This window comes from Galeopterus variegatus, unplaced genomic scaffold (genome assembly GCF_000696425.1).
Source record: "Galeopterus variegatus unplaced genomic scaffold, G_variegatus-3.0.2 Scaffold4112, whole genome shotgun sequence".
Taxonomy (NCBI): domain Eukaryota; kingdom Metazoa; phylum Chordata; class Mammalia; order Dermoptera; family Cynocephalidae; genus Galeopterus; species Galeopterus variegatus.
The window spans coordinates 49,752-77,329 of NW_007730223.1; the positions used below are offsets into that span (position 1 = coordinate 49,752).

The following is a 27,578-nucleotide window of genomic DNA, read 5'->3' on the forward strand; positions in this document are numbered from 1 at the left end:
GCGGCCCGCGCCCTTGGGGGCCGGCTCGGCCGAAAGCTGCAGAAATGGCGCGCGGCCTCAGGGAGGCGGAGGGCGGCGAGGCGCGCGCGCTACTAAGGCGGAGGCCCCGCCTCCCGGGGGGGAGGAGGAGGCGGCGGCGTTGTCAGGTAACCCGGGCACCCGGCGCGGGTGTGCACTCGCTCCCCCGCTCCCTGCCCCGCGCGGCGCGGTCGGCCCGGGAGCCGGGTGGGGCGCTCCCCGTCCACGCTTCAGGGCCGCCCGCGGGGCGCAGCAGGCCACGCCCGCCCTTCCCGCCGTCCTGCACATCCCTCGTCTCTGCTGCTGTTTGCACAGTTAGTGTCTTTAGGACTAGAAGCAATGGCCCAGGTCCCTCGTTTTACAAAAGCAACCGAACTCAGGGATGTTTTGGTTTGTCCAAGGTCGCGCAGCTAGTCACTGGCACAGCTAACCCTCGTCTCCAGACTTTCAATACAGGGCCTTTTGTACAGTACACAACTTATGTCGAAACCTTCGTTATTTATCTAGCTATTCCTCTGGACCCAGGAGTAGGGAAAGCAAGAGCGTCAGCCTTAGAATTCCCTGTCCCGACTGGCTCTTGGGAGCGAGTCACATAACTAGTCACATGTAAGATGCGGATAACGATGCCCTACAGGATTATTGTGATGTTTAACGTGTGCATAATTCGTGGTACCTGGGAAACAAGCAATGATAGCTGCCCACAGAGTTGTTACGGGCTGGCCATGGAGTGCTCTCACAACCTGGCACAATGGGGAAGGATCTGGGGATGAAACCTGGGGAACTCAGAAAACACGAGTTATGACTCCAGAATTGCTACTGATTTGCTATGAGCATAACATCTCTGTTTCACTTTTTCACCGTAAAACCCTTTAAGAGATTTCCTGGATGCACTCTTCACCAACTTCTCTTCATTACAGTGGTCACCCCTGGTTGCAAGGGAGGCTTCCAAGTGTGGTCTTTTAGCTGGGCACGGGCCTCCCTCCAATAAAATTAGGGTTTCATGTTCAAGGATGAAGGAGAGAATGGATGTTGAGTAGGCAGTTATCAGATTCTGCCACAGCTGCTAACCCACGGGAATCTTGCAGATATCTTGGGGAACGGTTCTATACCAGTTTTCATTGAACAGACATTTGTTGAGTGTTTACTATGTGCTAGGCAGTGTTACTCTGCTTTAACTGCAGTATTTATCGTGTTTATTACCCATAGAAGCCCTATGGGGGTAGGGACCATTTATATACCCATTTTGCAGATGAGGAAACAAAGGCTTATTAGTAAGAAATATAACAAGTATATACTGGTGAAAAAATAAAATACAAATTTATCTGAGGAGGATGGTTTTTTTTTTTTTTTCCTTTTTGTCTTTTTTCGTGACTGGCAACAGATCGCAACCCTCAGTGTCGCGCCCGTACCGGGCCGGGACCGGCAACGGGATCACAACCCTCGGTGCTGCGCCCGCACCTCGCTCAGCCAGTGAGCGGCCGGTCTGTATGTGGGATCCGAATCCTCGGGGGGAGCGCCGAAGTGGCGCACTGTAGCAGTGCACCACCGGGCCGCCCCAGGAGGATGGTTTTTGAGCATGGCAGCAGCCAGAAAATTAGAAGTAGCTCTAGACCAACAATCAGATCCTCGGGTTCTAGTTCAGCTCTTGTATTCAGCCACACTTGTGGGATAGTCTTGGTCCAGGCACATAGTCTTTATGGGCCATAGTTTTCTCATCGGTAAAATGAAGATGTTTTATTGCTGAATGGTTTCGATTTTTTTCCCACCTTTTATTTGCCTCAGTGAACTCGATGTTTTTCAAGTTTTTGTGTTACCACGTTTAGTGGTAACAGCTCATTTCTCTATTTTGTTAATCAAGGACACAAATGCTTATCAGAGCTTCTGCTCTGCCTGAGACATGCAGGATGCCCACTTAGTTGATAAAATTTTAGTCCACAGCAAAGAAAAATGGCAAGGTCTGTAGGCTTTTAGTGACTCTTGCCATTCCAAATAGGCTTTTTACAATGTGGACTGTGAAGCATCCAGGATACAGTAGCATCCCGATGACATCATGCCAGGACCTCTGGATTGGACTAGTTCTAAGAACCATTGCTGCTCTAAAAGCCTGAGGTCCTGTGAGGAACTGAGAGGTGGAACAGCTGGTACTTCCTTCCATAAAATAGGGTCCTTCTTTAAGGAGAGGCTTAGATTAGATATGTAAGATCCCTTCCTGTTCTAAAATTCTGTCCTGAATACACACCCTTCCATGGAATGGAGAACACCCAGACTGAGGCCAGCTTTCTGTCAGCCTATTTGGAGGAAAATCAGAGGCAGTTGACACAGGAGGAGCAGGTAGTTGTCTGGCTGAGAGGAAGAGAAACTTCAAGCCAAGAGTCACCCATAATTTGCAACCAGTGGGTGAGGTCCCTAGAAACCATGTGTTGTCTAGGATGAGGTTCAGGCCACGGAAATGGCTTCCCAGGCTTAAACTGTAACAATAGGCCATTTGAAACCACAGCTTTCACATCTGTCTGTGGAGAAGAAAAATTTGCATTTGAAGTTAAAAACAGACCTGAATGTATATTAGCATAATTCCAGTTTTATTTTCATGTTCTTAGGGAAATAAAATTCAAGATTTATATTTGGGTTTTAAAAAACTAGGGTTAATAGAATAGTTACCTTTGTAACTTTGTGCTATATGCTAACTCCTTTGAAAATGTGAGTTTATTTAAAAAAAAGCAAGAAAAATTCTAACTCCATTTGAACTCTCCCAAGTTAAGGTTTGTTGTTTTTTTGCTTTTTGTTTTTTTTACTCTTCTCCCTTCCCTTTCTTGTCCCAAAAGGAAATTAGTTATAGGTCAAGTGGAGAAAATGGCAATATAATTTAGTAAGTGCTTATATTATTTATGTGTTCTAGTTTCATCTGAAGATAGTTTTTCCCATATGAAGGCCCATGTAAGGTTATGTTTTCAGGAGGAACATTGGTGGAATATTTTTATGTTGGAGGTTAAGATCTACTAAGATTTGAGAAGTGTTTGTGCTTCTTATTTTTAGCATATTCTGTAAGTAAGTTTAAGTACTACCTCCTGTTTTTTGAAGTTTTGACTGAATATTTTTACTGTATGTACGACTAAACTGTTTAACTTAAATATATACTTATACATTTAGGGAAATTGACAAGTGATAAAAGTACTAAAAAGAGAAATTTTAAATTGAACTTATTAATTAAAGTAGGTGATACACAACTGTCCCTTTTTGATATGATATGCGGTCCTTACGTTAGATTAATTGAATATTTATAAATTGAGTGGTATTTAAAGTGGACTAAGGGATCTGTCTTATTGGTTAATGTATTGACTTGAATCCTTTGGAAATGTAAGTAATTAATGCCTTATGTACTTGTCTCAGTGATTTGGGCACAGCAGTCCAGAAATATGCTGTTCTCCAGAAGTCAGGCTTATTGAAAGGATTAAGAAGGCCTGCTGAGGACTGTGGGGAGTTAAGAAAGGCCATGCTCATTCCAGGGCATGACTAGCAGAGACTAGCCTTGCCATAGTAAGGATGGCATCCAGGGTTGGTCCCACAGATAATCCTAGGTGCTTGGGAGATGTGGCACAGCTGGGATAGCCCACAATTCCAGATCTTTCTCCTGATGTGAATCAGGTTCGAGGAAGCAAATACCTAGGTTATGGAGCACCCTTCAGGGTTGGAACATAGTTCAGTCTCAAGTGGAATCAGTAGCTCTCCCTAGGCAGGTATTGTGCCTTTCTGACCAAATGAATGATTATTATTACATTTTTATAAGTTTCCAGAAATTCTGTTTCTTTTTCTGGATCACATTGTAAGGGGGTTGTTATTGTGATATATTTGGGTTTGCCTACATCTACCACCAGGAGGTTCCATCCTAGCAGAAGTAAACCAGCAAAGACTGGGGCCGCATGAATAAATGAAACCTGCAGAGATGCAGGCAGCTTCATAGACTCTAGTGTCAGGACTTGCTTGGTGATAAGAATTCAAATAAGCAGTCAAACTGGCTACATTTTCTATTTCCACCTTCAGGTGCACATTGAGGATGTAGAAACTGAACAGAGAAGTGTCTCTCGAAGAAGACTGCTGAAGGGAGGAGAGGCCTAGGAAAGACATAAAGACTTATAATCAATCTAAGATTACAAGATTTGGTCTCTCCAGGAAGGCAGTAGGCCAGCCAGGATAACAATCTTGATTGTCACAAGTCAGTATCTTAGGCCTAGTCCAATTAGCCTATGGCTTAAGATTCACGTGAACTCACTTGGGGCTAGGCTTGTGGCCTCTGTGGCTTACTGAGTTTCTGGTACCTTAGCTATTTAGCAATTCTTGTGCAGGTTGATTGAGATGCAGTCACCTGAGGAGAGAAGCAATAAGAACGGAGGAGGGCAGCCAGAGGATGCCGTGAAGTGCTGACACTTTGTCTAGAATGTTTCATGTATTATATAAGTTCCATATCAGCTTCACCTCAAAAGCCAGAGGCCACTCTGGAGAATTCCAGAGGAGATGCTGTTTGCAACATGCTTTTAGTAGTGCGTCTGTAGGTATCAATAGTTATCAGTAGTATCAATAGTTAGGGCAACCTGTCTCCATCTGTACTTCCCTTAATTTGGTTGGAGACTGTGGAGAAATTCAGAGCCAGTTCTCTTCTTCTATCCAGGAGGTCCCTTACACAGAATGCAGTGTAGTACCGTAAATGAGTAAAACAAAAACAACCTTGTTATCACCTCTTGCTTCCGCCTCACCTCCTCTATCCAATGAGGAGCAAGATGTTCCCCAGCCCAGAGAATATTAAGGATTCCAGCACTCAACCCTCTAGTTAAGGGTAGATGATGATGGGGTAGGGTAAGAGGCAGGTACAGCCTGTGGCTTCCAGAATAGCCCTCATGCTGTGTAGATTCTGTAGGTGGGATGGCAGTGGCACAGGTTGGAGAGGGTGTCCTATTCCATTAGGTGGTTTCAAGGGGAGGGCCAGAGTACACCTTTTATGGTGCTGACTGGCACTAGCCAGGCTCTTACAGAGATTGGTGAGGCTTTCACTGGCTAAGCTACACATGCCCAAACCACCCACTAATCTTCTCAAACTGCAGCACATACACAAAAGAATATTTAAATGCTGGGGATATGGAAATGAACAGACAGTGTCCCTAACTTCATGGGGAGACAGAGCGTAAGCTCATAAAAACATATGTAATACAAAGAATAAAGCAGAGTAAGAAGGAAGCAGGTGGAAGTGGTTGGGATGTGCTAGTTTAGACAGTGGGGTCAGAGGAGGCCTTCCTGAGAAGGCAACATTTGAGTAAACACATCAGTTATCGCAAGACACAAGCTCTGTCAAGATCTGGGGGAAGAAGGTTGCATGCTGAGGAAACTTGAGACATCTTGAGGAGGACAGGAGGGATAGCCATGTGGGAGGCAAGGTGGAGGAGAGAAGGTCAGAGAGGTTCTCAGGTCCTTGGAAGGGAGGGTGGATTTTATTATGGTGCTATAGGAAGTCACTGGAAGGTTTTGAGCAGTAAATGATGTGCTCCGATTGAAACTTTTAAAAAGGTTGGTATGCTGATTGGAGAATAGGTTGTGGGGGGAATCGTGGGGGCAATTCTCAAAGCAGGGAGACTAGCTAGAAGGCTATTACAGTAATCCAAGTGCAAGATGAACGCGGCTTGGGTAACAGAGAAACATTTACTCCTAAATTCAAACTACTGCACTATATTTAAATTGCATCACCTTGCTCTTCACTTAAGAGCTGCAGGTATTAAATGATTCAGGAGACAGTCTTAGGACCAAATGGAAAAAAACCTCATTTAAAGGTAGCATTTGTTTGCAAAGCTCAGGCCCCGCAAAGAGGATATTTCCTCAGACCACAAACAAAAGGAAACTAACTGTTCTGTGGGAGTTGACCAGCCCTAGAAGTAGGGGAGCTCAGTAGGAGAGGAGTTGCGGGGAGGGACCCTGGAGGCACCCACAAGAAAAGCCCCCCTCTAGTACTGAGCACACTTGTGGTGAAGAAAGAACTGTATGGAAGTAAACATTCTTATGTGTCTGGGGCTGGGGCTGTGGACCTGAGGCCTCGTGCTCTTCACCTGCCCACTGGAATGCACTGCCTTTCCAACAATAGGTGAGAATGTCTGTCTCTCATTGAGGACTCCCAGTATAAAGTCCTCAGCTCTTACCACCTGATTTAGCCCTGGTTCCTGCTTAGAGACCCCACAGGAGGCTGTGCAGAGGCAGAACATGTGGTACGGGCCGGTGAGTCCAGAGACCTGTTCCTGCCTCTGTTGCTCCCTAGCTGAGGGCTTTTAATGTGTTCTTATGTGTTCTCACTGCAGTTGCTCAGGCTTTTCCAGGTTCTGCGCTGCCTTCCTTGACATTCATCTTTCTCCAGCCGTTGCCAGCCCTTTGACATCCTTGGACTGTCGTTTCCCTTGTGGTGCCCTCGGCCAGGAGTAGTTTGCACTTAGATATACCCCAAAATGTGCCTCAGCATTGGTTGCTTTGTGTGTTGCTGGAGCTGGTTCTGCATTGTCCTTTTGACTCTTGTGTGTAGACAGTACATGAAGGAACACACTTTCAATTTTTCGTGTCCTGTATTTAAGAGAGAGCCTCTAGAGCTTCTTTCTCATGCCTTTTTGAAACCTGGCTCTTAACCTGGATTCTTGTGTTTGCATCTCAGACTCTCAAACTCTAAATTTGTTGATATATCTAAAATATATATATACTTTATCACAATGTTAGGAGTAAAGATTAAATGATTTGACTGTCACAGTGGAATATACTGAGTCCTCATGTAACTTTCCTGCTTTAGCCTCCTAAGAACCCTGACTTTTATGCAGTTGTATTTCAGCAAGTGGTGGGCATTCTCAGGATCCTTTCTTGAAGTCCGTCTTCATTTTTCTCTAACTTAATGCTAAATATTTCAAGCCAGGACAGGGACCTGTCTGAGCTTATTCAATAATATTTCCTAAGTGGATATAATTGTTGACTAGTTATAACTGGTTACCCAGTCCTTCCTTAACTTTGGTGTAGCAGGTTGTCCTGGCTTTATTTCAGGTTATTCTGGAGAAACTGACCACACTTTCCTTAGAGGAGTCAGGGTTTGGGCATAAGGCCCATTTCTGTGTGTACCCATAAGTGTTCCCTGTTCCTGTTTCTTATTTGACAGATATGGTGGTGATACCCTCTCTTGCTTTTAGATGAACTTATGGCTCTCACCCACATCATTTCAAATCCAAATATAGCAGTGGCCACAGAAGAAAGTGAACCCCATTACTTTCTAATTTTCCTGTGGCATTTACCATATTAACCCTCTGTAATGTAGTACCTATCTCTTTTTCTATTGTATTGTGTTATAGTATTATATATATATGATTATTTATATATTATATACCACACACATATATATTTATGTATCTACATTTGTCTCCAGCCAGGTTTTTCCTGGGCTTCACACCTGTCCATCTTCACTTTGACCCACTGATGAAAATTCAGTATGTCCCAAATGGAACTTATCCCCCTCTTCATGCACAAAATTCCTTCTTCTCCAGTATTTTTTTATCTGAGTGAAAGGCTTTACTGTCTCTCTCCTCACCAGAAACCTTGACATCATCTTCTTGTTCCCCTTCATCAAGTGAATCTCCAAAGCCTGGTGATTTCACCTCCTAAGTGCTCTTTAACCTGTCCTTTCTCCCTCCTCACTTAGTTTGTTTCTTGCTTAGATTGCTTCAGGAGCCTCCTCAGTGGTTCTGCTTTCAGTCCTCTTCCCCTCTGGTATTCCACACTGCTTTCTAAAACACAAGTGTGTTCCTGTCTCTTCCTTATTTTTTTTTTTTTTCCTTTTTGTCTTTTTTCGTGTCCGGCAACAGATCGCAACCCTCAGTGTCGCGCCCGTACCGGACCGGGACCGGCAACGGGATCGCAACCCTCGGTGTTGCTCCCACACCTCGCTCAGCCCGGTCTGTATGTGGGATCCGAACCCTCGGCGGGAGCGCCACCGCGCTCCCAAGCGGCGCACTGTAGCAGTGTGCCACCGGGCCGGCCCTGTCTCTTCCTTATTGAGCTGGTTATTCCCTGGTTGTTTCTGCAGATTCATTCTCAGCCCTTCTCTCCCCTTCTCAGTGCCTGGAAGACAGCCTCTGTGGACTGCGTCATCTGGGCTTCTTTGCCCCCTGTCTTCTTGTTGGGTTTGGCCCAACTGACAGGAGAGCAGGAGAGAAATTGAGGTACCTGTATCCTCACCCACCGTTCCACTGAAGTTCTGGCAGTAACGTCATTCCACTAGACTACTGTCCTTCGACTCCAGTAGGTCCAGTAACATGTATCCTTCCTTTGCCATGTCAGGCCTAGGGGGATTAAAAGCGTCCGGTTATTGCTGGTGCCTGGGAACTTCACAGTACCTTGTTGTTAATACCTTAACCCTGCCTATGTCTTTACTTAACCCTTTTGAGTGTCAACAGTTTCCTGCTGAGACTCTGATACTTACCCAAGATCCTTCAGCGTTCTGCTTCTGGCATGAAGTCCACGTTCCCTAGTGCAGTAGTAACCACTGTTTACCTCTCCAGCTGCAGGTGTTGAAATGTCTTTGTGTATCCCTATGCTCCATCCTTGTTTCCTCCCCAATATAACAATCAGATATCCCTAAACTGAATGACTTCCATGATTTCTCCCATCTCCATGATTTTATACATACTTGCTACCCTCCTCACACCCCCCGACTTCTGTCTTGTTGCCTCCGACTTATCCTTTAGTCTTCCACTCATATTTCATATTTTCTGGGAAGCTTCCCTTAACTTTCATCCTCTACTTTAGGAGTGAAGAAATGCTTGTTCTCTGTGCTCTTATGGTGTCCTCCATATGTCATGAGAGTTGATACTGGACTGTAATATTTTCTGTCCGTCTCTTGCTAGGTTGGAAAGACTGAAGGACTGTACAGTAGTTAACATGTAGAAGAATTTATTGGTCACAGTATGTTAACACTGACTATTTTCTCCCTGTGAATTAAAAAAAAAAAAGATTCTGGGCAATTAAATATTTAGGAAATGTATTTCCTTTTCCATCTCTCAGTTCCAGGGTGTAAAGCTTTGAAGGAAATGGATTTAATTAAAACTTCTGATTCAGATTGTTACTGCTACTATCAAAATCCCCAAATGGAGTGGAAATATATGTGGTCATCTGTGCAGGTAAGGGTCTACTTTTAAATCGTGTCTTAGGGACAGGGAATTAAAATGTACCATTTTGAGAATAGAAGATACCTTTTGTGTGACATAGATCTGTGTATCAGTATGAAAGCTGACTTGGGGATCACACACAGTGGTTCAAGGGGTTGCTATCCCAAGCCCCTCCATATAGAAATTTTGGAGTTATGTCTCATCCAGGTATGGCCAAGATAGCAGTTGCTCTAAATAGCCTAGTACTTTCCTTCATTCAACATATAACAAATACTTATTGCTCACCTATTAAGTGCCAGGAACTATTTCTAGGCTCTTAGGATTCATCAAGAACAAAACAGATCCTTGCCACTGTGGATATTTACATTCTCAGGGGTGTGGGATAGTAAGTGATAAGTGTAACAGAAGAAAATGATAAAGCTAGTAAATACTGTGAAGAAAGAAAATATAGAGTAAGATAAGCAGGATGAGGGGAGTGGGGGGCAAGTTGCAGCATTAAAAAGAGTGGTCAGGATAGTTCTTGTTGAGAAGTAACATTTGATAAAGATTTCAGTGAAGTGAATGACTTACCCAAGAGGGTATCTGGGGAAAGAACTGAGGGAATAGTTGGAACATTGTATGAGGAGGCACATGATACTGATTGGTGCCTTTACTGATAAGATACACCACTTTGGTCACTTGGTTAAGGTGGTTTCTGTCAGGTTCTTCCACTGTAAAATTACTGTTTTCCCAAGCTCTTAATGAATGAGTATTTTGAGGAGATAATTTGAGACTATCCTATTCCTCATCAAACTTTCACTCCACAGTTTTATCATCTATTGATGATGCTTGCCTGAATCAATTATCAACATGATGTTTATGAAGTAGTGATTTTCTAATTCCCTTATTCCTTTTATATTCATTGGCATTTTACTATAAGGAAGAGATTTCCTTCCTCCTATCTATTTATTTATATCTACATAGTCTCATGAATTGCCAATTTATTCAGTGGACTACAATCCATTACTCTCTTTTATTTTGTTACTCAAATTGTCCTAGATTTTTGAGCACTTCTATTTCAGGCTCATTGTGTAATTTCCTAGATTTAGCTCTGGAATCATACATTTTTCCAAGGAGCATTCAGCTTTAGATATGTTCATTGCTACTGGGATATTGTTGTCATGTGTACAGACACACACATACACACCCGTACACTTGCACATATATGTTTCTATCTACCTCTCTATTAAAAAGCATGAGTTCTTGTATTTCCAAAACCACAGGGTTCATTCTAGTCTTCTACTCTCCATATTTATGACTCTCTTCTCTGATAGTGAGAAACCTGGTTCCCATTATCCTCAATACATTAATTCATTTGCCTAATCCTAGAATATACTGAATGTTTCAGAATTGCTAAGTCATGCTATTGCAAGAAACAAACATAGTAACAGGAGTTCGATATTTGTTTACAGTGTTTTTTATACTTAGTTTGGGGGTATGTAGTCTTAATATTGTGCTCAAAAGTTACTTGGGGTTATTCCTTCCCACCCCGCCCTTCAGTATGGTTATATCATTCATACCTTCAGTATATTCATACCTTCAGTATGGCTATATTATCCATACTTTCGGTATATTCATACCTTCAGTATGGTTATATAATCCATTTGGGATATAGTTTGTTTTATTTGTTTCCATTTCAGGGTTTTTCCCCATCCTGGCTGATTTTATCATTATTATTTTTAAGTACATACAACATTAATGTGGCTTAGAAGTCAAAACTTTCCACAAAGGTATTTTCAGAGAAGTGTCACTCCTCCATTCTTTCTATTCATTCCACTCCAACCCTTGTAGTCAATCAGTCTTACTAGTTTCTGGTATATCTTTCCTGTGTTCCTTTTATCAAAAATAATCAGCGATGCATATTTATGTAGATGGCACTTAAAGCCAGTAGACTAAGGAATGAGTTTAAATGGAGAAGAGGACTGTCACCAACAAGTATCCTGAGGGGAGACGGTGGGAAATGTAGAGAGGCACGTATGGGATCAGGAGGACCTTTCAGGCTGCTGACCTGTAAGGCATCCTAGTTTATTTTAGGTTTCTTTTTATAAGCCAGTGAAAATAACAAATTGTATGGATTAAATCTGTTATGTCTGGTACCAAGTTATCTGTAGAATATTTTCAGCTGCCATGGCAGCTAAAAGAGATTGAAGATTCACAGCTAACTACTTATCAACAAAATAAGAACATAAGTTTCTTATTTACAAAGCTTCCAGCGTCCTGGGTTCAATCAAAGGTCAGACCTCAAGGGGAGGGAGAAGGGGGAAGTAGGCAAAAGGGGTGCCAGCTTTGCTGGCTTCCCTAGAATAGCAAGGACTTTGTCAGCTTGCTTATTCAGTACCCCACAGAGGACTAATGACTGAGCCTGGGAAGTCTTATATTAAGAGGTGTGGGAGAAGGAAGGAACAGCAAGTGAAGAAGGATATGTCCTGGAAGCCCTGGGAAGAAAGTGTAACAAGGAGAAGAGAGTGAACAGCAGTGCCAAGTGCTGTTGGTAGGTCCAATAGGATGACAGAGAAGTAATTGTCCATTTGATTTAGCATCATGGAAGCACTGGTGACTGTGTTGGGGCAGCCTGTTTGGGGTGAAAGTGATTGAAGTGGGTTAAAGAGAGAATGACAGGAGAGCAACTAGAGACTACAGGCATAGGCAACTTCTAAAAGGAATTTTATTGCAGTGAGAAGCAAAAACATGGGGGACAGCTGGAGGGGATAGGGGAGTCTGTAAAAAGTTGTTTTTTCTTTTTTAAATGGGAAAAATTATGAGTATGTTGTACGCTGATAGGAATGATCTCGTAGAGAGGCAAGAAGTTCTGGTGGTATGTCCTTGAGTAGGCAAAGCTGGGTAGGATCCAGTGCACAAATCGGGTATTGACTTCAATGGAGTGTGTACATTTCCTCCCCACAGGCAGGAAGCAGAGCATGTGCCTGCAGATGCTTATGGGTGGGTGGATGGGGGGATAGGAGCCTGTTGACAGTTGCTTCTGATTTCTTCCATTTTCAGCAAAGTAGGAAGGATCATCAGCCGAGAATGAGGATGGGGAGGAGGTGTGGAGTGTTGAGGAAGAAGTGTGAAATCACTTGCTGGAGAGAGTGGAAGAATGAATGGATAGGAGTATGTGGTATGAATGACTACTGCTTTTAGGTCCCACTTCAGGTTCACAGTCATGAATTTGAAGTGAGACCACCATGCATTTCTCTAGCACAGTCGGTGGTGCAAATATAAAAGTGGAATAGATGGAGAGTTGGATTTTGCAGGTGAGCCTGACAAAGCAAGAGGGCTGCAAAGGAGTCAAGGGTAGGTGCAAGGGGATGGTATGTAATGACTGAACATGGAATTTAGCTGGGTAAGAAGGGACTGAGGACATCAAGGGGGTGAGGCTTGGGAGAAAGGTGTTCAGATCCTTGATGGGGTCAGGTGTTAGAGGAAGCACACTGGAAAGAAAGGAGGTGGTGGTCAGCCAGAGGGTGCATGAAAGACAGTTATGGAAGGACTGCAGTTTACTGATGAGGTCTAGGTTGTTGCCATGGGAGTGATTGGCTGAGGTGGGGTGGAGGATAAGAACATAGGAGGAGTTCCAGAAGCTGAGGGTAGGGTCCTGGAAGGCATTTTGGTGAATGTATTGTGTATATTGAAATTCCCAAGAAGAATGAGAGGCAGTAGTATTGGAGAGAGAGCAACAGTGAACCCCAGGAGCCAAAGTCAAAGAGAAATGAGGGGGTTGGTGGATAGACAGTGGATGCTGGTGCTCTCATTCCCTTTTCCAGGCTTGCTCTACTCTTGGATAAAGGAGAGGAGTAGTGGGCCGGCCCGGTGGCGCACTGCTGCAGTGCGCCGCTTGGGAGTGTGGAGGCGCTCCCGCCGAGGGTTCGGATCCCACATACAGACCGGTTCCCGCTCGCTGGCTGAGCGAGGTGCGGGCGCGACGCCGAGGGTTGCGATCCCGTTGCCAGTCCGGTCCGGTATGGGCGCGACACTGAGGGTTGCGATCTGTTGCCGGACACGAAAAAAGACAAAAAAAAAAAGGAGGAGAGGAGTAGAGAGAGGGACTGACAAAGGCAGAAGTGGAATTGTCATTTAGTGACCACTTAGTTGTTACCATCTGTTTGGCCATGTTGCTAGTGCTTGGTTGTGTGACTTGTGAAACTGGGTTCTGGTCCTTCAGAACCAGGCATGGTGAGGGAAGCCTGAATTGCATGTGCTCAGCTGATCCAGAGGAAGGAAGTGCTTTTTCTTAATCACAGTAGAAATCAGTGGAGATACAAACCCTATTCTCGTTACGTTTATAACCATGTAGTTTGCCACCTATTACTTTCTATCTCATCCTTTCTTACGTGTCTTTTGGCCACAATAACTTGCTAGAAGAGGGAGTTAAATCAACCACAACTTGGGAAGAAACATCCACTTTCAAAAGTGTCCGTGGTGGGCCGGCCCGTGGCTCACTCGGGAGAGTGCGGTGCTGATCACACCAAGGCCCCGGGTTCGGATCCCACATAGGGATGGCTGGTTCGCTCACTGGCTGAGCGTGGTGCTGACAACACCAAGTCAAGGGTTAAGATCCCCTTACCGGTCATCTTTTAAAAAAAAAAAAAAGTGTCCGTGGTGCAGTGTGTGTGTGAACTAAACACAGATCTGTAGGGTCCACCCTGGGATCCGAACCTGACCGTGAGCATCTGAGTGTTCTTTATTCAGCCAGTCTTGGGTTCTCTTTACTCCTCTGCTCATGTTTTTAAAAAGCTTATAAGAAGTTCCTGCTTCTTTGTTTATGGATTTATTTATTCATGTTTTGTAGGTGAAAATTACCAGTCCAGGCCTGCTCAGTATTGTATATATTACAGAAAGACATAATTGCCAGTATCCAGAAACCATTCTATCTTTGATCAAATGTGTGATTCATAACTTTTGGACACCAAAGGAGTCTAATGAAGTAGCCACAATCATCAATCCATACGGGGAGACTGTGTGCTTCTCTGTGAAGCCTGTGAGGAAGGTATTTATGTATACAGTAAGAGTGAATCGAAATGGTAAGTCTGTTTTTATTATACTTGACTTTCTGGATTCAGTTTTTCTGAAGTGACTTTTCAATAAATTGACTGTTCTCTTCTTTCCTCAACACTACATTGACACAAAATGTTTGTTGTGTTTGTGTGTCTTTTTTACTCCAGTTGTGGATTTCAAACTGTTCCTGGTGTTTGTGGCAGGCATTTTCCTTTTCTTTTATGCAAAGACCTTGAGTCAGTAAGTATTCATTTTTACATTCTTAACTTTATGAATCAAAGGGGTAAAGGTCATTTTGTTTTGTTTTGTTTTAGCTCTACATAAACTAATTTGCCTTTTTTTTATTAATATAATTATTTTTTACATTCTGTGATGTTGCAGAGCAGTTGGGAGGGAGGGGGAGAGGGGAAAGGGGGAAGGAAATGGGATGGAAGGAGGAGGGAGGAGGAGGGGTGGGATTGAGGCCTGTGGCACTCTCCTCATTCCCACAGGGGAGACCAGGGGGCTTCCAGCAGTGGCTTAGTCATTGGTGGGCTGGGTGCAGAGTCAGGGGGGTGTGGAAAAAGCCCTTGCCCCCCACCATGCCAGTTCGGGAACCTGGGGCCCTTCTTGCTAAGACTTGGTGGTTGTTGCTGGGCTGGTTGCACATGTTGGGGGGGTGTGTATGGCTGAGGCCCTCGGCCCCTCACTGCCTTGGCTTGGGAGAGCCAAGGGTGCTTCCTGCAGTGGCTTGGTGGTCAGTGCTGGGCTGGTTGCACATGTCAGGGGGCATGGCCGAGGCCCTCGGCCCTCCAATGCCCCGGCTTGGGAGAGCATGAGGTGCTTCCTGTGATGGATTAGTGGTCGTCGCTGGGCTGGTTGTAGGTATTGTGGGGATGTGGCCAAGGCCCTCAGCCCTTCATCGCCCCAGCTCAGCAGAGCCTGGGGTGCTTCCTACAGTGGCTCAGTGGTCATCACTGGGTTGGTTGCTTGTGTTGAGGGGGTGTGGCTGAGGCCCTCGTTCCCCACCCTTGGGACTGGTTGCAGGTGTTGGGAGGCATGGCTGAGGCCCCTGGCCCTCTCCCCTTTCTGGCTTGATAGCCCAGGGGACTTCCAGTCCTTCTAGGTGTTATAGGTATTCTTTGGTGAAATGAGACCTTTACTGGTTAATATCAAACTTTGTCTCTGGTTGTGGGTACTTTGTTTTTTCTTTCAGTTCTGTGTTGGATTATTTGCTGTTCCCTCCACTTAAACTCTGTGCTAGAACTAATTTGTTGTCCTTTGCTTACTTCTAATATGGGGGAACGTCCTGTGGGCACCAGCACCTTGAGCCCTGTGGTTGAGCTAAATTGCTGCTTTGCTGCTGATTCCCCTGGGAAGACTTTTTGTGCTGCACAGGTTTTAATGGTTGACTTTATAGGTACTTCTGGCTCTTGTGAGATCCGGTGCACCTGGGTTGTGTAGAAACTCTGTTCTGGGCCTGAGTCTTTACATCAAACTCTACCCCATGCAATTCTGTATTCCTGACCAGTCTCCTCTGAGTGGTCCTGTGCAGACTGTGGGGCAGATCAGCTGCCTTTGCTATGCCCTGGTGTTCCCCCAGTGGGCCCATCTCCACCACCACCTGTGCTCCAAACACTTTCCATGGGGTGGGCCATGCTTTTTGGTTCCTTGCAATGACTCACTGGCCTCTGAGTGGCTCCTTCTTTTCAGTTGTTGTGGCTCCTCCCTCTTATGTGGGCCCACAGGAACCTTATTAGTGGTCTTGCTGTTGTGGGGGCCAGCAAAGCCCTCTTCTCCCCTGCTGCCTCCAAGCAACTTCATCTGAAGGGCACAGCTGTGGCTTTTGCCAGCTCCTCCATGTGCTCAGCAGCTCCAGCCTGGAAGCAGCTGGGATTCAAAACGGTCAGAGCAGTTTTTTCTTTCTGTCATCGTGGCATTTCCTGCCTTCATGCACTCTGTAGGTCTCTCCTCCTCTTCCTCTGAGCTCTAGCAGCCCCAGCTTGGCTGTTGTTGCTCTTTTGAAGTTGTAAATTGGTTGATTTATGGGAGAGAGTGATGCTGGGGACTGTCTGTTCTGCCATCTTGACCGTAGAGGTCGTTTTTGACCCTGCTAAACATTTCCATCTTTATGGAAAATAAAAATAAAAATTTTTATTTTTTGCCCCTTTTAATATGATATTTTGTTTCTTGTAATTTTTCTTGCGAAAAAAGAACCTGTTTCCAATATTTTACTACTGTGCATTTGTAGTTCTTGCCTTAGGTTTTGCAAACAATAGGTCTGAAGACAGTGCTTGAAAGACCTTTAAAAACAGTTATTTTTATATCATGATATGTGTGTTACAAAATGCTTTCACATACATTATTTTATGTATTAACATTTTATTTATTAGAGCCTCATAACAACTGTGAGCTCTGTGTACACATTTTATGATGCAAAAATCAACATAGATCATCACACAACTAATTCTTGACTTTCTGGATTCAGTTTTTTTGGAGTGACATTTTAGTAAATTGACTTTCTTTCAGCAAGATTACATTGACATAAAATGTTTATGTTGATATTTATCCTCAGGTTTTCTGATGCCATCCTCTCTCCATTACATTAGAGCTGCCTCCAAGACTTGTGGCTCTGATACAGAAGGTTGAATTTAACAAATATCCAACTTTTGGATAAACGTATTATTCTGATATTTTGTTTCTTGTAATTTCTCTTGTGAAAAAGGAAACTCTTTCCAAAATTTTACTTCTTAGCTTGCTCATGCTAGTTAGTACCCAGCATTTGTCAACTGTTTTTAACATTGCTCATTTTTGAGCTTTTGCTTATAGTATAATCAAATGTGTTTAATGTCATGCATGAGCTTTGTGAACCAGACGATGTGTACATAGCAGGAAGAGTAAAGCTTGCACTCAGAGGAGCTGGGCTGCAATCCTGAATCTTCCTGTTCGCAGATACTGATTTGGGGAAGGTCTTTTAACTTCTTGGTGGCTTAGGTTCCTCTTCTATACAACTTAGACATGGATAGCTGCTTCACAGGCCATTGTGAATGCAAGTAAAGCTCTCAGGCAAATGCCTGGTACATTCTAGGTGCTCAGTAATTATTGTCAGATCAGATTCTGACTATAGAAGATAACTGAGACATTTTGAGTTAGCAAGCTATTTACTATAAATTTCAAGTGCTGATTTCATCTTTTCAGAGTATACATCTGAGTTTTTCTTTCTTAGTATTCTTTATGGCTACTGTCACCAGGTTAAACATGTTTTTCATGCTGAAAGTGCTACTTGGCATTTAAATGGCTTTTATCTACTTGTCTTGACAGAAGCCCTATATTCTATTACTCTTCTGGGACCGCACTAGGTGTTCTAATGACATTAGTCTTTGTCCTGCTGTTGGTGAAAAGATACATTCCAAAGGTAGGCATACTGTCTGCAAATGAATAAAAAGTGGAAACCATGATCTCATAGACGTGAAAAACTTATAGAAATTAATTCATGTTATGGTAGTTCCTAATTCAAGCTATGTTCCTTCATTATGTAAACTGGCTTTAAAATGTATCTTATTCTGGAGATTCCATTTTCATTTATTACTGTATGTAGGGCTTAACTAAATATTAAGATTTGGTGATACGTTTTTGAGACCCTTTTATTTTCTAGGTGGTGTTTTTGTTGTTTTTTAATGAATGACAGGAAGCTGATTCTATTTTGAGTGAAGATTTCTCTTGACAGAACTTAGGATTCTGATGATGCTCAACCTTTGGGGCCTTGAATAACAGTATTGGTGCATCTGGTGATTTCTTCACTATTATAAGTTCCCCAGTACACCTTCAATAAAGTAAAGCCCTGAATTCAGCTGAGGATAAATAAATATTAATTCATGATGGTAATGTTGCAGTTACTCTGATTAAAGCTCGCAACACCAGCATTATTTTTAGATAATTTACTCTTTATAACCATGCTTCTCCAACTTTAATGTACCTGCAAACCACCTGGGGATCTGGCTAAAATGCAGATTCTGATTCAGCAGTCTGCAGCCAGGGCCTGAGCACCTGCCATTCCAACAAGCTCCCACATGATGCTGATCACGTGGACCATACCTTGAATAGTGAGACTTTCTAGAGTATCTTAAATTGACCTCAGAGTTTGATGTAGAAGTTTCTAAAACGAGTTCATTTGTTTGCTTCTATTTTTATGAGAGTGAATGAACCAAAAAATGTCATTTATTTTCTTCCACACACAGTATAGCACCTTTTGGGCTCTAATGGTTGGTTGTTGGTTTGCTTCAGTTTATGTTGTGTGCCTGTTGATGGAAGATCTCAAGTGGCTGTGGTATGAAAACAGAATATGTATATTAGGTAGGTAAATATAAAAAAAAATTGTATTACTGATAAAACTGAAAAGTACAACTAGAGGCCTTCTCCTGATGTATGTTTCTCTCCAGTATCTAAATTTTCATTTTGAACTGAGGAGAGCTGCCATTAAAAATAATATTTTGCTTATTTTATTCCCATACTTGGTGATTTCAGTTTATTTAGATCTCACTTTAGACTATTTCTCTATTATATCTTTCTTAGTTCTCAATACTGGTGATCAAAAGAGCAAAAAATGTATGTGTCCCTTTTGACTGTACATGCTTCCGAATTGTAGTTAAGCCTTAACCACATCTAACTTTTAATATAAAATTGTAATGTAAAATGTGGCTCTTTATTTCCTTTTCTTAATGTATTCAATATGAAAGGTGAGAAATCCTAGATTTCATAAATGACTAATGGAAACTTGACTTTTCAGAAACAGGCTAAGAAGCCATTCACTTTCCCTGTTTTGTGTTACCAACAAAAAAAGAACTTTTTATTGTTTGTTTTAATTAAGAAATAATGGAAATGAGAGAATCGATTTTCTTCTAACCCTTAACATTAGATTTCTTCAAGTTCATCCCACTTCAAACAAAAACAATTAATGTTTGTTTTACTTGAAAATTTTGTTTTTGGCTCATTTTTCTTTTTACACTAAAGTATTTTAAAAGTAAACTACAGACATCGTGGTATGCTCTTCTAAATACTTCACTATTCATCTCAGAAACAAGAGGCTTTTCCTGTATAATCAAGTAACTAATAAATCTAAAAAAACCGATAATTATATAAAATCATCTGTTATCCAGGCCATGTTAAAATTTCCCAGTTGTCCTTGATGGCTGGTTTGTATAAACTAGGATATAGTCCAGAAGCACATTTTGTTATCTGCTAAGTCCTGTAAATCTCTTTTAATTGTAACATTTCCTGAATACATAAGAGGTGATGTGTATTTCACATTGGATCATAACGGGAGACGCACAATGTCTGATAGTTCCACCATAAGTAATGATGAGACTGACACTGGATTAGGATGGTGACAGGGCACCTGATCCCTCCACTGTCAAATTACATTTTCTTTTTGTAACTAGAAGGTAAAAATAAAAAATAAGGTTTGTAGCAGACTGTGACATACACTGTGACTTATTCCTGACCAAAGCAATCATGATGACATTTGTCTATCTAGGACACTAGACTAAAAGACAGACATGTTTATATATCATAATAATTATTATATATCCCAAATTATTTCAAAAGTCAGCATAGTATCTGATGTGGAAAGAATAGCTAGCCCTGTATGCATTTTTCAATCTTACTTCATTGGGAAAAGAAAACAAAAATTAAGGTTTTCTGATACATTCTTACCTTTGAGTCAAGGCCCTGCCAGGTTTTTCACATAATTTTTCAAGTGCAGATTTACATTGTTTTACCATCTTCTGTTTTTCTAGGCTATGTCTTGATAGTTGGATCTTTAAGCTTTGCTGTCTGTTACAAACATGGGCCCCTTGTTGACATCTGGAGCAGACGTCTTCTGATGTGGATGCTGCGGCTCCTCTCCCTGGTTCTAGTCTACGCTGGTGTGGCAGTGCCTCAGTTCGCCTATGCAGCTATGATCCTCCTCGTGTGCTCCTGGAGTCTGCACTACCCACTGAAAGCATTAAGTTACATGAGGTGGTGTGTATCTTTTTTTTTTCCTAGTAAGTTTGACATTTTGGCATTTAGTTTTATTTATTGTTTTGGGGGATTTTTTGGACACATCATATTTAATCTCATAATTAAATACATTTAATCTGGAGATTTCACTCAGAGAGGGGAGGAAAGAAAGCTCCAAGCATCTGATCCCATCTCCGTTTCTAGTCTTCATTAATCTTTTAGAGGTACACCACAGAGGTACCTCTGTGAGGTACACCAGTAGGTAATTGAAGCTCACCCAGAATTTATTAAAATCAGTGGCAAAATTACTTGGGCTCTAGGCTACCTAAAATTTCTTTTATTAGACCTCTCCTTTCATTAGAGCCAAAGACTTCTTTAGTGGTATTTGTTGTGTTTATGAAATAAGAGTTAGGAAACAAATGAATCATAAATGATTGTTATTTATATTTAGGGTTATTTAGTGTTATTTATATTTAGGGCTTTCTTTTCTCTTCGGTTTTAAGTTTAGGCTCAAGCCCTTTGAAAGTACAGAAAGAAAGATGAGGCAGCTTCTGTTGTCACAGCTTTGTTATGTTTCTCCTGTCTTGAGCCTGAGCACCTGTTTTCATGTCAGATGTGCAGATGGAGATGGTCCCTGCCTCGAGGGATGCTTGCTGAGACATAGGCATACATTTCTACATCCTCTCAGTGTTAAAGTGGAGGCTTACCTAAAGACTAGGGAGATACAGAGAAAGTTCAGGAAACCTTTCTTGGAGGAGAAGTTACTAGGCTGAATCTTAAAGAATAATCAAAATAGCCAGGGGAGTAAATGTGGAAGACTCGCTGCCCTTTTGGTGCCATCACAAGACAGGCAGTGCTGTTGGTGCAGCAAGAGAGGTGGGCAGGGCCAGGTCGAGGCACTGCAGGCCTTGCCAAGGAATCTAGTCTGATCCTGAACACAGTTAACCATGACGAATTTGAGTTAGCTCTCTCTGACTACTGCCTAGACAGGAGTTTTAAATCCAAATGCCTGGGCCCTGGGCAGGTATTATGGTGAGTGATGCTGAGCTGGTGTATGGCAGTGGGGTGACCATGAAGACTGGAGGAAGTTCTTCAGTGCAGCCTCATCGAATAGGTGACAGTTACTACTCAGCTTGCATTGACAGCTGCCATGTGGGAATATGGGTCCTGTGTTGCCAGATCTTCTGGTTTTCTGAAACAGCTGGAAATGGGGATTAGGGAGGATTAGAATGTGAATTCTTACGAGTTTTAGATGTTGGCATATAATCTAATTAATAATAAAAATACATTCAACAAACGAAAATCCAACCAGAGACCATGAACACTCATTGGCCTGCAGGATGGGACCCATCTGTCTTCCGGCACAGAGGGCAGACATAAGGGGGTGGCCCCTGTGGCAGGAGACCAGTTATTAGACATCACAGTCGTCTACGCAAGAGGTGATGAGAGCCTGGAATGGGGCAGTGAGACCAAGGCTGGAAGAGGGGTTTAATAAGTGTTTAAGAGGTGAAATTGGCTGTGAGGAAGGAGACTCTGTGGTGACTGGTAGTTTCTGGATCTGGTGACTGCATGTGGCATTATCACAGGGTTAAAAATGTACCAGTGGGAAGATAGGGTGCCTATACAGAGGACACTGGCGAGGCTAAAAGGCAGGAGGGCAGGGTCAGATGGGGCCACGCTGACCGTTTCTCTCTGCCCCATCTGCCTGAGGCACACAGTGACCAGGATTGCCAAAGGTCTCTGTCAGGGGGAGGCCGGCCATTTCATATCCTCCAGGCCCCTGCCCTTTGCCAGGCTTGTGGCCTGAAGAACCCAGGGTTGAATTCCCTCTTCCTTCCCTTTAACCATCCACCTGCCCTGCCACAAAGTGTATCCTGTCAGCTGCACGATGGTTCTTTTATGACCTTGCTGTTTGTTCTGTAATAATCAAAATGTACTGTAACTTCCTCAACTTTAAATTTTGCTAGTGAATAATTAATTATATGAACGATGAAGGAATAAAATAGGAACTTATAGATTAAATAATAAACCAGTGAAATAATACCTTGATTTTGTAGTACTTTCTAGTTTGCAAAGAGCTATTTACATGTATTTTAATAATAGTGGCAGCTACTTTTTTGATTATCCTTATTGAACACTTACAGACCACTCACTGTGCCAAGCACTTTACACAAAATATTTCATTTCATCTGTACAGTGACCTCATAGGTAAATATTATTGCATTCATTTTTTCATATGAGCAAAGTGGAGACTCAGAACTGTTAAGGAATTGCCCAAGTTCACAAATGAGTATATCTCAAAGCCAGGACTGTATCCCAGTCTTCTGGCTCACAGTCCAGGATTTTTCCTCTAGGGAAACCGCAGCTGGGTATTCAGAAAAGGAGAAGGAAATAATGTCAGTGGTTTCTTAATCCAGCTCATCAATCATTAAATGATCTTTAAAAGATAGATTTTTTAAGGCCCCAGCCCCCAAGAAAATATATGTAGTCAAGTGCCATATTAATGATGTTTCAGTCAGTGACAGACTGCATGTACAACAGTGGTCCCATAGGATTATAATGGACCTGAAAAGTTCCTATCACCTAGTGATGTCATAGCATCGATGCATTACTTTCTCTATGTTTAGATATGTTTGGATACACAAATACTAGCCATTGTATTATAGTTGCCTACAGTTTTCAATAGTGACATGCTGTACAGGTTTCTAGCCTAGGAGCCGTAGGCTATACCATGTATCTTAGGAGAGTAGTAGGCTATGTCATCTAGTTTTGTGTAAGTGCACTCTGTGATGTTTACACAACGACGAAATCACCTAAGGATGTATTTCTCATAACATATCTCTTTTGTAAGTGACACATAACTGTATGTTTTAAAAACTACTGGTAATTCTAATGCTCATTCAAATTTGAGATCTCTGGTTAAATTAAATTTAAAGCCATCCCAAAACATTTTTAAAAACTCATTGATAAATATAAATGTTTTTAAAACCTTGTCACTATTACTATTTTTGAGATTCTTAGAGTCCTAAATGTTTAGATTCCTACATTTTATGAGATTTGGGACTTTATTGGTTGGAAAAAGAAAATACCAATCATGGGCTCCTCAGCATGTAGTGAAGGGAGAATTATTATAAATTATTGTACATAAAAGACCTTTGTACAATATTTACTTTCTCTCTAGAATTAGTCAGAATCACTACCACTAGGTGGAAGTGATATCCCACAAATCTTACTAGCTTCTTGGTCTAGAGAGTAGGTGGAGAGTGTTCTCCTGGGTCTCCATAAAAGGACATCTCAAAGGCTTGCTTTGTTAGTGCCCAAGAAAAGCGGCAGGCCAAGCTTAAAGAAGCCAGGCTTGTAATTGTCTAATTGTGTGATTAAAAATCACCCAGGAAGAAAAATACAATTAACATCTCTATCAGAAATGATTCCCAAATGCCTTAGAACACTATTTTTGATAGTTCAGGAAGCAGGGAAATGTACAGTTAGGCCCAAACTATCTGTTCTCTATACTTCAGTCATGATCACAACAATAAACGTGTATACATATGATGTAAAGGAAGTTAAGTATTGCTCTTACTGTCTAATAAATGCATTTTTGTAAATCTTAAGGATTGAATTAGGAAGGAACCTAGCAACCACATCCCATGTGTTTTAGGAAAGTGAAGCAATGGCTTACATCAGAAAAGCTGGTGGTGAAGCATCTCACTGAAGACGAATACAGAGAACAAGCCGAGGCCGAGACGAGCAGCGCGCTGGAGGAACTGCGCCAGGCCTGCCGCAGACCCGGCTTCCCCTCGTGGCTGGTCGTCTCCAGACTCCAGGCTCCGAAAAAGTAAGCCCTCCTCAGCTGCTCGGACCGTAGCTTGGGTTAGAATTACTTTGAAAATAATATGATGGTTTGGTACAGGCACTTCAGCTTAGAAGCAGACCCCTTCCCTGGATAACAGATGATGTGGAGGTTGTCAGAGGCTCTTTTTCTTCAGTCCTCTGACTTTGCACAGTTAGGACTGCTACTGTCAGAATAAACATTGATCTGTTGTTTCGTAGGAAAGGCCGTAAAGATAGATTCCAGAAGGGAAGGAGAAGGGTGGAATAGAATATGTGGCCTGCTTCTCGTTCTGCTGGTGTGGAAAATCAGTTTAAAGTTCACGGAGAAAGACATGTCTGCCCCAACACCTTCCCTTATTGCTTTCCCTTCTTCATAGCGTTATTCAAATAACAATGCCCTTAAATTAAAGATTGAGAGGGGAAATTATTTGACACTAAAATATTGAATATAAATCTAAGTTAATAAAAAATAGAGAAGAGAAGGAATGAGAAAACAGGAGTGAGTACATTTGGCTGTACTTGGTGCTTATAAGTTTACCTACTTCTCTACTCTTTCTGTGAATATCTGTCTCTAGAAAGATCACATTGCATAAGCCATTTCCATTTTTATACCCACTGTGTAAATGCCATCCTCAATTGACACAAAGTCAAATTTAATTAAAGGGGTAAGTAGCAAGCAAATGTGTAATCTCCCAAATAAACCTTTCTGTGATAACATTAACTTCATTTAAAACAAAAAAATTTATTAGATTTGCAGAATTTATTCTTGGAGCAAGCCATTTGTCACCTGAAGAAATTAGTCTGCATGAAGAACAATATGGCCTTGGGGGTGCCTTCTTGGAAGAGCAGCTCTTTAACCTGAAGACTGCCTGACAGTCTGCCTGCGAGTTGACTTCATTCTGGACAAGGAAGTGGGTAAAGGGCAGGGATTCTATTAAAGTTGAGTGGAAAGTGGCAAAAGCATTGGTATGGAGAAAAATGCGTCATACTGGAAAGGAAAACTAACCTGTATTGAAGATAACGTTATTCTTGGTGAGTTTTGCTTCTTATTGTATTGTAGGTGGGCACCAAGATTCTGTGACAGAATTATTACCACTTTCCTTGAATGTGTACTTTCATAAGGAACAAGGGACTCATGTTGTTCTTCACGGGGCCAGTGAGCATGAACAAGTGCCTTGTCAACACCAGGGTCACTAAATCCTCCCTTATTCCCCCGAGCCTGTGTCAGAAGACTCTACATTACTTTTCCAACATTGCTGCATTACCGTTCATCAATGTCAGTGCTAGAAGAGATCTGATATATGCTGGACCATTTTTTTTCAAAGTATAGTCCACAGGATATTAAGTGTCAGTCAGTAAAGGGATTCTGAGGTCAACTAAGATTGATACAGCGTTAAACAAATATATTGCAGGACTTCTCAGAGCCTTTAATAACGTTAATGCACATTGTGAATTTCCTAATGGGGAGAAATTGTGTGCAGCAGTTTCTGACTTAATTTGACCGTAGAACCCTTTTTCATGAGATTAATATTCCTTGGAACATATGTTTGGAGAGTACTAATGATGGTGGAATTGAAGTTTGGGGAGGTTAAATAGCTTGTCCAAGAGTACAAAGCTGTTTAGAGGCAGCACTGGTAGAACTCCAGCCTCGTGTGTCCTATGACTCGGGTAGAAGAGATCTACAGACACAATGCCATCTCCCTACAGCCTTGGGTCTCACAGTGTTGGTGACTTTTTAAAAAGTAATGGCCAAGTAACTATTTAATAATTGTGTTAAAGGAAACATTTTTTAAGATTACATTTTAAAGTTTTGATATGATTTTTTATATACATATGTAAGGATTAGAAATTAGAATTACTTTCTATACTTTTTGTATGTTGAAATTGAAGGCATTTAACCTCATGACATTTTGAGTTGACTGATCCATTTAAAAAATTGTTTAGGGGCCGGCCCGGTGGCGCACTGGATAGTGCGCCGCTTGGGAAGTGCGGCGGCGCTCCCGTCCGAGGGTTCGGATCCCACATACAGACCGGTTCCCACTCACTGGCTGAGCGGGGCGCGGGAGCAACACCGAGGGTTGCGATCCCGTTGCCGGTCCCCGGTCCGGTACGGGGGCAACATTGAGGGTTGCGATCCGTTGCCGGACACGGAAAAAAGACAAAAGACAAAAAAAAAAAAAAAATTGTTTAGCTATATATGTTTGTAACAGTTTTGTACAAAATAGGTTTGTGATCTTTTTTACAGAAAGCAAATCTTTTTTTCTTGATTCATGATGTTAAACTCTGGAGCAAAATAAGGGACTGTGAGCTTTGACCCTGAAGAAAGGAGGCCAAAACATAGATTTGAGAAAAGATTTGAACACGGCAAAACCACCTAAGCGTTAAGATGTTGCTAAATTGATTCTCCTTGAGAATCAAACTCAGGCATTTTTGCTATAATGGGATCATAAAGAATGAGGAATCCCCTTTTACAAGAAGGGTTATGGGGGAGGGACATACAGGGAATTTGGGCACTGCTGCTCTCCTGAGCCAAGTTTAGTAGGGTTTTTCTAAATTATTAAATAAGAGCATGGCTATGCATTTGGAACTTTCTAGATTGATTTTTAAATACTGTTTCCTCTTTGGAGCAGTATGTCAGTGTTTACAAGTCTGTTTTTGCCAGACAACTTTTAATATTAGGAGCTTTGCTTTTTTTTTTTTGTAAAATTTACCAAATTTAATCTTAGTCTACATAGACTTTGATATAAAAAAATCAAAGAATGTATCTTCCATTGAGGTTTAAGATGATGACTATTTTACAGGCGTAAACAGAAGTTCTAAATCACTTCTGTTATTGTTTAATCTGTTTTTTTATAATTATATTTATTGGTGATATGTTATTATAAATGTATCAGATGTATCAACGATTGTGCTCACCAAGTTCACCTCTGAAGAGGTAGTGTGTATAGTATAAAAAATGTGTGTGAATAACATGGGAACGGTCTGCTGGAGTTGCCAGGGGACATCGCAGCCAGGAAGGGGGCCTTGCCTGAAGCCAGGGGGAAGAGGTGTTGTCCATGGAAGGAGGCCACTCCTGGTGGTTCAACACACTCAGTGTAACTATCACAATCACAATAAAAACAGCTGAAGGAAGAGAAAAAGAACAACAGTATTCCAGGATATTGTTTTTTGTGTTTATTTTTAGATTTGTCAGTTTCTGTTATGTGACTACACTGTGAGAAGCTAAACAATTAAAATCATTACTTGTGATATTTTGGGTGTATTTATGTTGTTTTCATTTGATTTGGGTTTATTATAGCCCTGATCACAATGCTAATCCCCATCAAGCAATGCATGAATAACTCTTGTGAGAGATTGTCCCCTCCTTTCCTTCCTCCCCCGCCCCCCTTTCACTACCTTCTTTTCTCTGCCTCCCTCCTGCCTTTCTTTTTAAAGGCCTTTAAACAGTTTAAATGACCATTCAATAAAATGTCTCTGCCCTTCATGGGTGGTTGAAAGTTGGCTTTGTGCTTTACGCTGCCATAGGTGTGCAATTATGGAGCATAACGG

The 27,578-nt window shown here is 42.1% G+C and overlaps 1 protein-coding gene across 1 annotated transcript; it reads left to right on the plus strand.

Moving 5' to 3' along the window:
- The first annotated feature begins 44 nt into the window (after positions 1-44).
- TMEM194B (transmembrane protein 194B) lies at positions 45-27,280 on the plus strand. The gene is made up of 10 exons (XM_008586773.1): positions 45-168; positions 9,082-9,197; positions 14,014-14,245; positions 14,387-14,459; positions 17,520-17,613; positions 18,437-18,551; positions 19,994-20,219; positions 23,857-24,033; positions 24,779-25,964; positions 26,212-27,280. Exons 1-9 carry the CDS (start codon positions 45-47, stop codon positions 24,900-24,902), a joined length of 1,281 nt encoding a protein of 426 aa, XP_008584995.1. The 3' UTR covers positions 24,903-25,964; positions 26,212-27,280.
- The last annotated feature ends 298 nt before the right edge of the window (positions 27,281-27,578 follow it).

Excerpts from the sequence above, each read along its gene's own strand:
- TMEM194B (XM_008586773.1), top strand. The coding sequence starts at position 45 with ATGGCGCGCGGCCTCAGGGAGGCGGAGGGCGGCGAGGCGCGCGCGCTA. Across the intron at positions 18,552-19,993 it reads AAACAGAATATGTATATTAG|GCTATGTCTTGATAGTTGGA; the intron begins GTAGGTAAATAT and ends CTGTTTTTCTAG. Across the intron at positions 20,220-23,856 it reads GCATTAAGTTACATGAGGTG|GAAAGTGAAGCAATGGCTTA; the intron begins GTGTGTATCTTT and ends CATGTGTTTTAG.